Raw genomic sequence first — 12424 nt, 5'->3', positions numbered from 1 at the left:
ACAGTTATTTTAGAAGTAGGAACATCAAGATGATGACCCCCACAAGCCCTTGATCTCATTTGAATGAGAGGTTGGACTTGGACTTTTCTGTCATTTAATCAATTAGCTAAAAATTCAGCAACTATATATGAAGTCCCTACTACAGGAGTCCCCCTGGAGCCACGGTTTGGCTTTGTGGATTCAGTTACCCTCGGTCTACCGGGCTTGGGAAGCAAATGATCCTCTTTCCAAGGCACTGTCAGAAGGCTGTGTCACAACACCTATGTCATTCACCTCCACGTAGACTTTTTATCATCTCATGTCATCACAAGAAGAAGGGTGAGTACAGTACAGTAATATATTGTGAGAGAGGGAGAGAGGTCACATTCACATAACTTTTTTTTTTTTTTAAAGATTTTATTTATTTATTCGACAGAGATAGAGACAGCCAGCGAGAGAGGGAACACAAGCAGGGGGAGTGGGAGAGGAAGAAGCAGGCTCATAGTGGAGGAGCCTGATGTGGGGCTCGATCCTGTAACGCCGGGATCACGCCCTGAGCCGAAGGCAGATGCTCAACCGCTGTGCCACCCAGGCGCCCCACATTCACATAACTTTTATTACACTAGATTATAATAGTGATTCTGGTTTATCATTATTGTTGTGAATCTCTGGCTGGGCCTAATTTAGGAGTTCAATTTTATCATAGGTATGTGTGTATGTATAGAAAAGAACATAGTGGGGACGCCTGGGTGGCTCAGTCGCTTAAGCATCTGCCTTTGGCTCAGGTCGTGATCCCGGGGTCCTGGGATGGAGTCCCCGCATAAGGCTCCTTGCTCAGCAGGGAGCCTGCTTCTCCCTCCGCCTGCTGCTCTCCCTGCTTGTGCGCGTACTCTTTCCCTCTCTCTCAAATAAATAAATAAAATCTTAAAAAAAAAAAAAAGAAAGAAAGAAAAGAACATAATGTATGTAGGGTTCAGTACTATCTGCAATTTCAGGCATCCACTGGGGGTCTCAGAGCATATTCCCCATGGATAAGGGGAGCCTACTAAATGTGTAAGGTGTGCCTGAAAGCAAAGTTCAAAATAAAGGTGTTTTTTTGTTTTGTTTTGTTTTTTTTAACTGTTACTAAAGAAATGGAGTTGGAGAGGCCAGGAAGGAGATCATTTTACTCTGAATGCCTCTTTATCCGTTTACTTGATAGGCAGAGAGTACTTCTAGGTTGATTGATAAATACAAACTAGTTCCCAGTTCTTTTTTCTCCTCCTCTTAACTATGAAGGTAAGAGAGCTACCATATTACATTATGAACAACGAAGCTAATTATCCTCCCAGACTTCTCGCCAACTGAGGAGTCTTTGCTTCACTGAGCACCCATAGCTGTAGGTTCACCCCCTCTGGCTGTCTGAGGTACGTCCAGGATATCCTCGCCTGGACCCATTCCTTTCCAGCCCCAAGCTGCATTTCCTGCAGGAGTAGCTCCCTGAGGACACATGTACCAAGGCTTTCCGGGAGGGGTCTCCTAGACCTGGTTCTTTCTCTGTGGAGAGGCCCAGCCTGACACTTCCATGAAATCCTCAACCTCTGCTGACCTAAGATTTGGGAAGATTCCAGTTTTGCCGTTCTCTCTTGTATGGCTTATGTAAGTAGTCTTAAACAAAAGCAAAAGAAAACCCCATATTTTTGACTATTTCATTGCTCCTGAACTTTTTCTTCCTAAGTGCTAAATGAAATTCTAGATTTTTAAAGATAGATCTAGATATCTACAGTGCACGATAAAGTTGATAATACATAAATCATTTTTAACAACAGGTAATATGCATAATTTATGGTGTTACAGTGCTATCTTTTTGATATTTATGATGGATAATGCTCAGTTTTTGCCCTCATATTACTGCTTTAAATTATACCACAAGAAAATTAATGAGAAAGTAGATTTATGGGTTTCATTTGTTTGTCAATTCGGAAATTAATTGGGTGTTAATTTTAGCCGTCCCTCATCAGACCAGGACTTCAGTATGTGTGCATTACTTTGCATTCATTGTAGCTTACCTCCCATTTACTGTGGGTCACTAGCTTTGCATACATTAAAATAGCCCTCCGGCTCATTCCCTTGATTACTTTTTGAACTGCCATGCACTAGAAAATTTACTCCTTTCTGTTATAATTATGAAAATTTGGTATTGGAAGATGGTGCCTTCATAACACAGTCACCACATCGACTTCTCTTCCTAAACGTGGCCTTTGGATGGTCTTTCCGTGGCATGGGACCCCTGCCATTGGGGGCGGTGGATAGGCAGACAGTGGTGTCTGGAGGGTTCATTCACAACTTGTGGGAGTGATCTCAGATGTGAAAATAATCAGCCGGTGTTACTTTGTTTTTCTTGTTGTAGTCTTCCTCCTCCCTCCCCCCCCCTTTTTTCTTTGAGAGTATGCTATGAAATACCCACTTAGTGGCAATGATTCTGCATCTTGGGGCCACTTGGGGCCCTTCCATCCTGCCCTTTCTTCACCTGTTTCCTGAACCCCTCAGTTTCACTTGTAATCCCTCCACCAGCCCTTCCTCTGTCTCAGCCACCTGCGGTAGTGCATCTGGCCAGATGGAGGGTGAACACTTGTAAAGCATGTGCCACGTGCTAGGAAATGCGGTCTCCATTGTCAAAGCTAGACTTTCTTCGGATTGCTTTCTGTTCTTGAGTCCCTGTTTTGATTGGGAGGAACTCCTGCAAGAAGATGGAGAGTAAGCTCTGGGTTAGTGTCCTGTGCCAACCTGCTGTTTCCCTGCCGGCAGGGAAGACTCCCCTTAGCTGCACTTTGCTCCTTAGAACTCCTTTATATGTGTTATGTTGCCAGGTAGACCTTTTGCACATTTAAAGGGAAACCGTTCATTAATCTGATGAACCCAGAAGTAAGTGTATGCTTTGTATCTTAATACACATAAGTTTTTCTTCTTTCCTGAATCGCATGAACATGATCGATGTGGACTTTGAATCATCATGATGCAACATGAGTCCCTCTTTTAGAACTAGAGCTAGCCTCCCACCTTTATTCTAGTCCCGTCTACAAACTCTGCGCGGAATCTGACAGATGATGGAGTAAGCGTGCCTCTTGTTCAGTAATTCCAAAATACGGACATTTACAGGGTCTCTCTATTAGAGTTGCTGTCTTCTTCCTTCCCTCCTCATCCCTCTGTCCTTCCCTCCCTCCCTTTCTTCTTCCCCTTCTCTGTCCCTCCCTTCCCTACCTCCTTTTCTTCTTTCCTTTCCCCCTCCCTCCTTTGCTCCCTCTCTTCCTTTTTTTCCCCCCAAGAGCTTCTGTTATCACTTCAAAATGCCTTCCATTTTCCTTCTTTTCTGGCACTGGTTGAACAATGAGAAAGAGGATCTTTGCTTTGGGATGGGGGAGGACTGTGTCATCACTATTATCATTTTCCTACAGTGGTTTCACCATTAACTTCTCCTCTTCTCCCCATAGAAGTAGGAATATATTTTACAAAACTATGTTTAGTTTAATTTACACATTCTTTCATGAACAGACCAAGTTCTTTAAGGGCATTTATTCTGCTTCATATAAATAATTGATCAGCCAAGTTAATTTACTTCTGCCTGACTTGGTCAACCTTAATTAACTGCCCTGGAATCAAGACTGAACTTTTTGTTAGCTTAAAATCTTTCACAAGCATGATAACAAGGGCTTTATTTTCCTTAAATTTTCAGCATCAACACTGTAACCAAGGAAATAATCATAATAATAAAGCATTGCTTTAATTTACTATAAATACATTGGCCTGGACATTATGAATTTTCCAGAATACTTCCAGAGTACGCTCTGTTGGCAACGACAATAAATAAGCATGCTAAACTCAGTTCTTATCCTTTTCTACAAGTTCCTTCAGCACAAAAATCGATCTTTTGAAATCAGTAGCTCTGTCATGTTTCCAAGCAAGACGAGAAGTGGGCCATTTTGGCTTCCTTTAGCTTTCTGACATCCATGTGATTACAGCCTCAGCCTTTGCAGGGTTGTGTTGAATGGATCATATGTGACTTAAACAGGCCCAGCTCATTCGGAGAAGCCATGCAAGAAGCCAGAGGAAGATTTGTCTTTGTTTCCAGAGGGCTTGTTAGTGGGGAGGGCTGGTCATGTCCTCCAGGTGCCATGCCTCCATATTCGCGTGCTCTGGGTGATTGTGTATCGTTTCTTGCTCTCGGTTTGTCGTGGAGCAGAGTAGTTCATTGGTTATAAGGAGTCCCAGAGGGAAACGGAGGTTATACAAACTGAGTGTCTATGACAAGCTCCCTCTAAGAAAAGAAGGTACACTGTTCGATGTCAGAAAGTTCACGTGCCTCTTATATACATTGACCTCCTTTCAGATGATTCCCAAATTGTAAAACTCAATAGAAAAAAATAGAGGTGTTTGCTAAAGAATGATGACACTTTCATCATTGTATTTTAGATGCTTTTATTTGTCTACCTGCCACCTTGGTACCGTCTTTCCTGGAATTACTTAGTTTTCTTTTCATTCATTTACGAATGTACCACCTTGCCCAGGACTTTGCAAATGGGAAATTCGCTGTCATTCATTGAATGGACGTGTTCATGTCTGAAATAGGAAATGGTTGTGGCTGTATCTATTCCTTAACCTACTGGGCTTTTGTTTTCTTATCTGTAAAATGGGGATAAATTTCACCGGCTTCTTCTCCCTGATGAACTTGTTACGAGTTTGAAAAGTACCTCAGAGAGCCTTGTAGTTTGTAAAGTGTTGTACAGACATAAAGCCTTATTAAATGGCTTGGAACATTCCATAGAAAGAAATATTGCCAGCCCAGATATTGTTAGAAATGTTCTTAGACATCGACACTCCTAATTTTTCACATGTGCTTTTCAAAAAGCTGTTTTCTCCTGATTGGTGTGGGAGATTATGGGAAATTTTAAATCTTGCAACCTACATACTACTGTTAGCACTTGACTAATTAAGGACATCCTCAGACCAAAATAATCCTTTATGCAATTTCGGTCCCAATGCCTGCACTCTCACAGACCCGATTCGCAAGCCAAGCTGCTTGGCGAGATGCCTGCAAAACTTCTCCTGGAGGACTTGGCAGTCTTCTTGGAACTGCGTAGAGCAAAACCTTCTCATCAAATTGTGGATTGGAGACTGTTCGTACTCCACCCACGACCACGGTGTCAAACCCAGGAAACAGAAGCGGGGCCAGTCTCTTAGACACCTGTTCTGAGGCCAGGCATCCCGATGGTCGCAGGGTGTGGAAAGAAGCATTCTTTCCTATAGCTCTGAGGACAGGATATTTGGCTAGCTATGCCCCCTTCTAAGGACAGGTATGGATTTCATGTGTAAGCCATGTTTTTATCTTTTGGGGGTCCATTCGCTGATAATGAGCAGGCTTTATAGAAAGTTAAAAAAATGTTTTTGGGGGCGCCTGGGTGGCACAGCGGTTAAGCGTCTGCCTTCGGCTCAGGGCGTGATCCTGGTGTTGTGGGATCGAGCCCCACATCAGGCTCTTCCGCTATGAGCCTGCTTCTTCCTCTCCCACTCCCCCTGCTTGTGTTCCCTCTCTCGCTGGCTGTCTCTATCTCTGTCGAATAAATAAATAAAATCTTTAAAAAAAAATGTTTTTGTTTTTTCTTTAGGTATGCTTGTGCCATACCTGGAGAATTGAGTGAGTTTCCTTGTCAGCTACTCTAGGACAACCATTCTCTCTCTCAAATACCTAAACACCATCTTTTCCTTCATTTCTGTACGAATGGGCATGTTTGTGAAACAGAAACTGAAACATTGGGGGGAAAACCCCTCAATTTCACAAATTAATGCCTTTTTTGGCAACAAACGAGGTACTTGTATTGCCTGGTTCTTCTATCTTAGAGAAAGTTTTAGTTGTATTTTTTATAGATTTTATATTCTGCAGACTGTAAGGATATAAAGGCGGTTTTTAAAGGACTCTAATTACTGGTAAGTCTGATCTAAAGAGAAGAGAGTGAATCAGCTGTTGCTTCTGAGTTTGTTTCCCACCTGTCAACAAAAAAATGCCATTCTTAATCCCCTTCAGAATTGGATAAACTTTAAAAAATAAGCCTTCTGGGTTTATAAAGTTTGTACTCAAGTTGGATCATACAGTACACTGAAAGGAAATGAAGATGTGAATTTTTCTGCTTTTAATTTTCCATTACACTTTTGTGGAGGTCGGTAGAAAAGGGACTTAAACCAACTTCTAGCAAGAGGGCGGCCTCCTCTAAAGATGTCCCAAGTGTTTCAGTTTCCCTGTTGTGACATATTTCATGGGTGGGGAGAAATCCGTGGTGTTGTGTATGTCTTTCCACAATGCAAAATTATTTAAGTTTTCAGCCCTTTTATCCGAGCTTGGTGTTTCACGTTAAAGTTCTAATATGCAGACACTTCTCAGCTTTGATATTGGAACTGTCAGGTCCTTTAGTGACTATGTTTTTCCTGTTGAAAGTCCTCGTCTTTGAATTTGGAGTGTGACCCTGCCATTTCATTGTTTGCTCCCTACTGCGCCTCACCTGTAAGAAAACACATGGTCAAGAACTTTGACATCAGAATGAACTTGTTCAAATCCTGATTGCACCATTACTAGTGATTTATGCTGGGCAAATTAAAACGGTCCTCGTGGACCCCTAGTGTTCTCATCTGCATCCTGGAGAGACCAGTGGCATTCAGAACTAAACTGGTGAATATACATAAATCACCTGCAGGTGGCTTGGCACAGCACTGGTGATCAATAGATGGTAACATTTGGTATGAGTAAATATTATCTATCTTTTGTCATCATCAGACGCCTTTACTGAGAGCTGAATTGGCCCCGTAGGATAATGGTTTTGTACCCAGAGAGTAGCCGGGCCGAATGTGAAATTTATTTACGTGTATGTAGGTGATATCCTCCAGCTACTCATCATGCACTATACATACGGACTTAAATACTATATATATATACACACACACACATATATATACATATATACATATATACATATACACATATACATATATATAGTATATATATAGTGTATATATATATATACACACACACAAACGTGTGTGTGTGTGTTTTTTATTAGACATTTCATACTTTCACACTCAGACCTTTTCTTTGGTGCGCCTAAGGCCAGATTTTTCTCCAAAATAAATAGAAGCTGTCCCAGACCTTTCAGGCCTTAAACCAAACTAGAGGTTAGTAATCCAGCAGGAAAAAGACCCCTAACTTTGAATAGGATTTCTTAGGACAGTTTTAACCCTAGGACAAAGATCAGAGTCTGAATTTTTTCAGCTCCCGAAAAGCGGTGATTTTTTTCCCTCTCTAAATGTGGCCGATCTTATTGGAATGGCCAATTTGGAAGACTTTTCAGTACCTGAATGGTTCTGGGGAGTACGAATCCTCACAGGCTCTTGGCTTTTTGACTATAAGGGTGTTCAGCTCCAGTGACCTCAGGGGCCCTCCCGGTGGTGTGTGTCACATCTTGATGGAGGAGTTGGAGACTCTAGGAGTGCACCACCCCCACGCAGAGCCTGCACGCACTAACGTTTAATGTTACCCGTAACGTGTTGCTCCCAGTGACTTACTGGTTTTTGAGCAAAACATCCAGATACAATCCGCAGAAATTGAACCATAAGTCCTGAGTTCTCCCGAAAGTACTTTTTTTCCAAGGCGAAACAACCTATTGCATGCCCACTACTAAACCTTGAAGCTGGACCGACCCCCCCTCCGTCCTCAGACACTAAGGGACGGGCCCACCACCCAGGGCCAAAAGCGAGTGAAAGAAAAGGACAACTGTTTACAGAGTTTGGCCAACACGGAAGGCAGGGCCCTTCTCCTTCTGTCCAACAACTGTTTTAACAGCTGCTTTTTTCTCTCTCCCCCGCTCCCTCCTGAAAATCCCTCTATCAGGTTTTTGAGTCATGATGCAAGAATCTGGGACTGAGACAAAAAGTAACGGTGCAGCCATCCAGAACGGGTCGAGCGGCGGCAACCACTTGCTCCAGTGCGCCAGTCTTCGCGAAGGGCGGTCCAACGGGGAGACGCCGGCCGCGGACGCGGGGGCCGCCGAGCTCGTGCACGTGCAGCAGCAGCAGGTACTGTGGCCGCCGGGCTGCGCGGGGGGCGGGGGGGCAGCTCTCCGGCTCGCCCCTCGCACTCGCCCCCGGGAGTGTTGGAGGCTCGCTGTCAGCGGCATCTGGCGGCCCGGTGGTGGCCTTCAGAGACTAGTGCTCCCGCCTTTGGGAGCTGAGAGTCTTGGAAGCCGCCCNAGCCGCCCCCGCCCCCCCCCCCGTCTTGAGAGCATTTGTTAAAGATGAACTTGAGTGCACCTCGGGGCGCCCTTCCCAGGCCCCACCGTGGCAGCCTGAAGCTGAACTATTTGGACTAAAATGAATCTTTGGAGAAATGGTTCCCGATGCTTGAGTTGAAAAGTAATAATAATAAGCAGGCTTATTGAGTCTGGTGAAGAAAGACACAAAATGAGGGGTAATGGATAAAAGGAACGGGATAGAAGAGGAGGGAGTAGGTGAATCAGGAGAGAAGCAAAACAGTAGAAACAAACGGGCAGCGGTGTGTATACAGCAGGCAGAGCGACAGCAGCACAGGCCGATGTGTAAGAAATGGCCTCCGGCTACCTGTGGGAACTTCGGGGTGTGGGCCACTGACCTATGTGTCTTGTGTACATTTGGTGGCTGGTATGTGGCTAAGTCCTCTTAATGTTTTAAATTAGCTCTTATTGGTGGCTCCCCCAAATGCATGTAAATTGGGACATACTCATTCTCCTTATGTTCTCCATAGGCGTGTCAGGGGGCACCTGTGAGTGACTGATTAAATATTTCCAAATGGTAAAGGTGACCCAGAAAATGGTGTTGTGTGGCCCACGTGTTGAGGGAAATTCAAAGAAGAAAATAGCACCCGCTTGAAGACAGCGCTGTTTTTCCAGGCTCTCTTGGAATCAGGAAATAGGATTTGTTTTTGTTAATGATAATGGGCGGATTTTGTTCCGTTTTAGTCCTTAATTCATTTATTCAATACATAGTTATGGTGCCATTGCAGAAGGGTGAAAAAAGAATGATGCATCTTCGGGCCTTACTGAAAGAAACAGAAATCGTTTCTGGGGGATGAAAAGGAGGAAGGCGAACCTGTTCTCAAACCATTTTCTTGAAAACCGTATCAGAGAAGTAAAGGGGATCCCTTTTTGTATGAGGGTTATGGCCTTAGCCAGGCTCTGAGCACGTTTTATTTTCTTCTTGCTAAGTTTTTAAAATAGGAAGAATCGTTACATTGTAAGTCTGTGAGAAGTTAGTGGAACCTGGTGGGGGAAAGCTGCAACAGAAAGAAACGGAAACTAGCAGACGTGCTTCACCTAAGGGATGTGGTCTCTCTCCCTGGCCACCCAGACCCTTCCGTGCCTGCACCTCGGGCATCACATCATCTGGAATTTATGATGTATGTTGTGTGGAAGGTTGTGCGCTTAAATGAGTGCAAATGGCTGAATTCTAACCACTGACCGGTTAGCAGAACAGATCCTCAGATAGTAGTAGGAAGGTATCCGTGTGTGTGCATGCGTTGTTCGTGCGCTGTTGTTAGGTACTTACGGTTACTTTGAGAACGAGCTGTATTTTGGTATTTTGGAGTGCTGTATTCAGTGTCTTTACCCTACAGAGGCCAAGGTCTGCTGGTTCTTCATGGAGCAGTTGAGGTGTGGTGCTCTCATGGGGTGTGAACCCCACATACTTAGTATTTAGGGTACATTAATTAAATAAATGGGAAATTAACTTCTTCAGTGGTTTTTTTTTAAAGATTTTATTTATTTATTTGACAGAGATAGAGACAGCCAGGGAGAGAGGGAACACAAGCAGGGGGAGTGGGAGAGGAAGAAGCAGGCTCATAGCAGAGGAGCCTGATGTGGGGCTCGATCCCATAACGCCGGGATCACGCCCTGAGCCGAAGGCAGACGCTTAACCGCTGTGCCACCCAGGCACCCCTTCTTCAGTGTTTTATACGAAGGACTGAAAAATCATTTACCATCTTAAAGTAGTAAGTCATCCAAAGTCTTCACATGTATACCATCAACACACACACACACACACACACACACCCCTACACCAATAACAGCAACAATACATTAGCCTCATAGAAGACAGTTAAGAAAGTACATTTTAACAGCATCTTCCTTAAAAAGCGTGAGTAACAAAATTAGGTATTCACATCTCCCCTCTCTATCTTGGCTGCGACCACTTTGGAAAACACGCTGTTATGTGTTATGGATGTCAATACCTTTTGATTGTACTTTGAAACTCTTTTTAAATACTTTTTATACCAATTTTATTTTTATTTGCTATTGATGTGATTTAGGAAGAGAGTGAGTCGTTGGATTTATCATTGTGGCTAAAACCCCACATACTGTGCTTGGCAGGCCCTTTCAGTGTTTTAAAATAAAATACTGACAGCTGTTTGCCCCTTGAAGTGTATGATGAGGCTCTTCACAGGTTGTTAGAGGACAAGAAAATCTGTAGATGAATTGAGAAAAAAACTAAAGGATCGAAAAGTTTTGCAGGACTAAGAGTGATCCTACTTCCTTCCAGACCGAAAACTGCAACAATTAAGCGCTTTGGAGAAATGCGAGGGTCCACGGGATGGACTTGGGTTGTTTTCGTCATTTTTAGTCTACAGGTTTTTACTTGAAGTGAGAATACCAGCAGTGAGAAAATCACAGCCATGCTGAATTCATTACTGCGGTAGTCACACAAAACCACGGATAAAATTTCAATAACTGCAGGCCACAGTTGAGTAAACAGTTGCACTGAAATTTAATTCCTGTTGACTTTTCCCCCATTCCTCGCCAGGGGCACATTCTGATTCTGTAGTACAAAGACAACAGGGGTTACAGCTTTGATTAATGTAGGACAGTGGAAGAGAATTAGAACTGTAAAATATGTTAGAAGTCCATGGAACAAAAAGATGTGGCTTAAAAGGGCTTGGTATAAAAATGAGTTAATTACGCTATGTGTAACACTGAACGGTATAGGATTTTCCAGTTGCACCAGTGCAATCATTGACAATATAGGGAGAATTTTTACCTAGTGCCAGGACTTTTAAAATAAATGCAAGCCTTTCCATATTTGATTCTTATTACTAAAGATAATTACAAATGATAGCAAGTGCCTTTTCAGAATGGAGAGCTTTCACAAAGATTAGCTGTGGAATGAGTGACTTCTATGCTGGGACTCGTCTATAGGTTGGCTAAATTAGGTCTAAGAAGAATTGTTAAAAACAAAAAAGGGAAAAAAAAGAATTACTTAGGTGCCAACCTAGAAAAGTAGGGGGAATCTGGCTTTTCCATCTTCTCTTGAAAAATCAGAAGATCTGGTAACCCTAGCCCCATATTCCTACAAGGGCAACATTTGTTAGGGGATGGGTTGCTGGTGAAGTCAGGGAGCCTGCCGCCCTCCAGACTGCTCCAGCTTCCACCCAGCAGCATCGCTCATTGGTGGCCCTCTCGGCAGGGGGGTTGGTAGTTCTGCAAGATGCCATCATCACTCAGAAGCCATCGCCCAAGGAGAGGTGCTGCCAGTAGCTGGAGGAGCCCGCCAGCACACTCCCCAACTGTCTTCCTTCCTCAAAACGAAATGTATTATCTCCGTAATGTTTCAAGTCTACTTAGATCTGGGCCATGAAACTATTATAACAATAGTTTCCTAATAATATAATTTGATAGATTTTCTGAACATTTCTTTTAGCCACTGGGTAATTCTTTACCCGATACCATAACTGCTTTTTATTTCCTATTATGCCTGCCCCATTTCTGGGTCTGTAAAAGTTCTGTGTTGGATATGCACTACTCCATTATGAAACTCAGCAACAAATACTATTACCAATTACTGAAGTTTTTTTTCCTAAAGAAAGGATTTTAAAATGTCCAGAGCAATTTCATAAACTGTGTGGATTAATGCATTTTAAAAGTCTTGAATTTTAGAAAGCAGAATTTTATTTCCATATTGCTGCAAATGAGAGCTTTTTCAGATAAGCATATTACATAGAGCATAATGTTTAGAAGTTTCTCCATATACAGCATATGCTGTCAGGTCAATTAACAGAATGCATACTAGAAAATGTTTATTCAATAAAAATGAATAGCTGTTAAATAAAACAGCTATTTCTTAACAACATTCCATTTAATGATGGGGTTTTTTTTTTGGGTACCACCTGGCAGTTTTATTGTCTGCAAATCAGTATAGAGAGAGCTTTGGTTGCTGTGGTTTTGAGGTGTGGCTATTGTTTTATATGAGGAGGGCAGTATAGAGTCTATGAGAAAGACATTTAAAAAAAAGATACAGTATGTATGGGATTTGAATATGGATTATTTAGAGAGTGTGGATAAGTGAAGTATTTGTTTCATTCATTGACATTGGTTCTTTGACATTTGGTTTAAAGTGTTGG

At 42.8% G+C, this 12424-nt stretch overlaps 1 protein-coding gene across 4 annotated transcripts in view; it reads left to right on the top strand.

Moving 5' to 3' along the window:
• Positions 1–12424, top strand: part of FOXP1 (forkhead box P1) — a 407883-nt gene that overhangs the window by 176264 nt on the left and 219195 nt on the right. For all 4 annotated transcript variants that reach the window (XM_034657215.1, XM_034657217.1, XM_034657218.1 and 1 more), the window contains one exon: positions 7892–8076. In XM_034657215.1, coding sequence (XP_034513106.1) covers positions 7903–8076 — 174 coding nt within the window. In that variant the 5' untranslated portion in view covers positions 7892–7902. The remainder of the gene's footprint in view (positions 1–7891; positions 8077–12424) is intronic.

The sequence above is a fragment of the Ailuropoda melanoleuca genome, chromosome 4, assembly GCF_002007445.2.
Source record: "Ailuropoda melanoleuca isolate Jingjing chromosome 4, ASM200744v2, whole genome shotgun sequence".
In the NCBI taxonomy this organism is placed as follows: Eukaryota; Metazoa; Chordata; class Mammalia; order Carnivora; family Ursidae; genus Ailuropoda; species Ailuropoda melanoleuca.
Note: the sequence above shows the minus strand (reverse complement) of the source record. Positions and strands in the feature narration are given on the sequence as shown.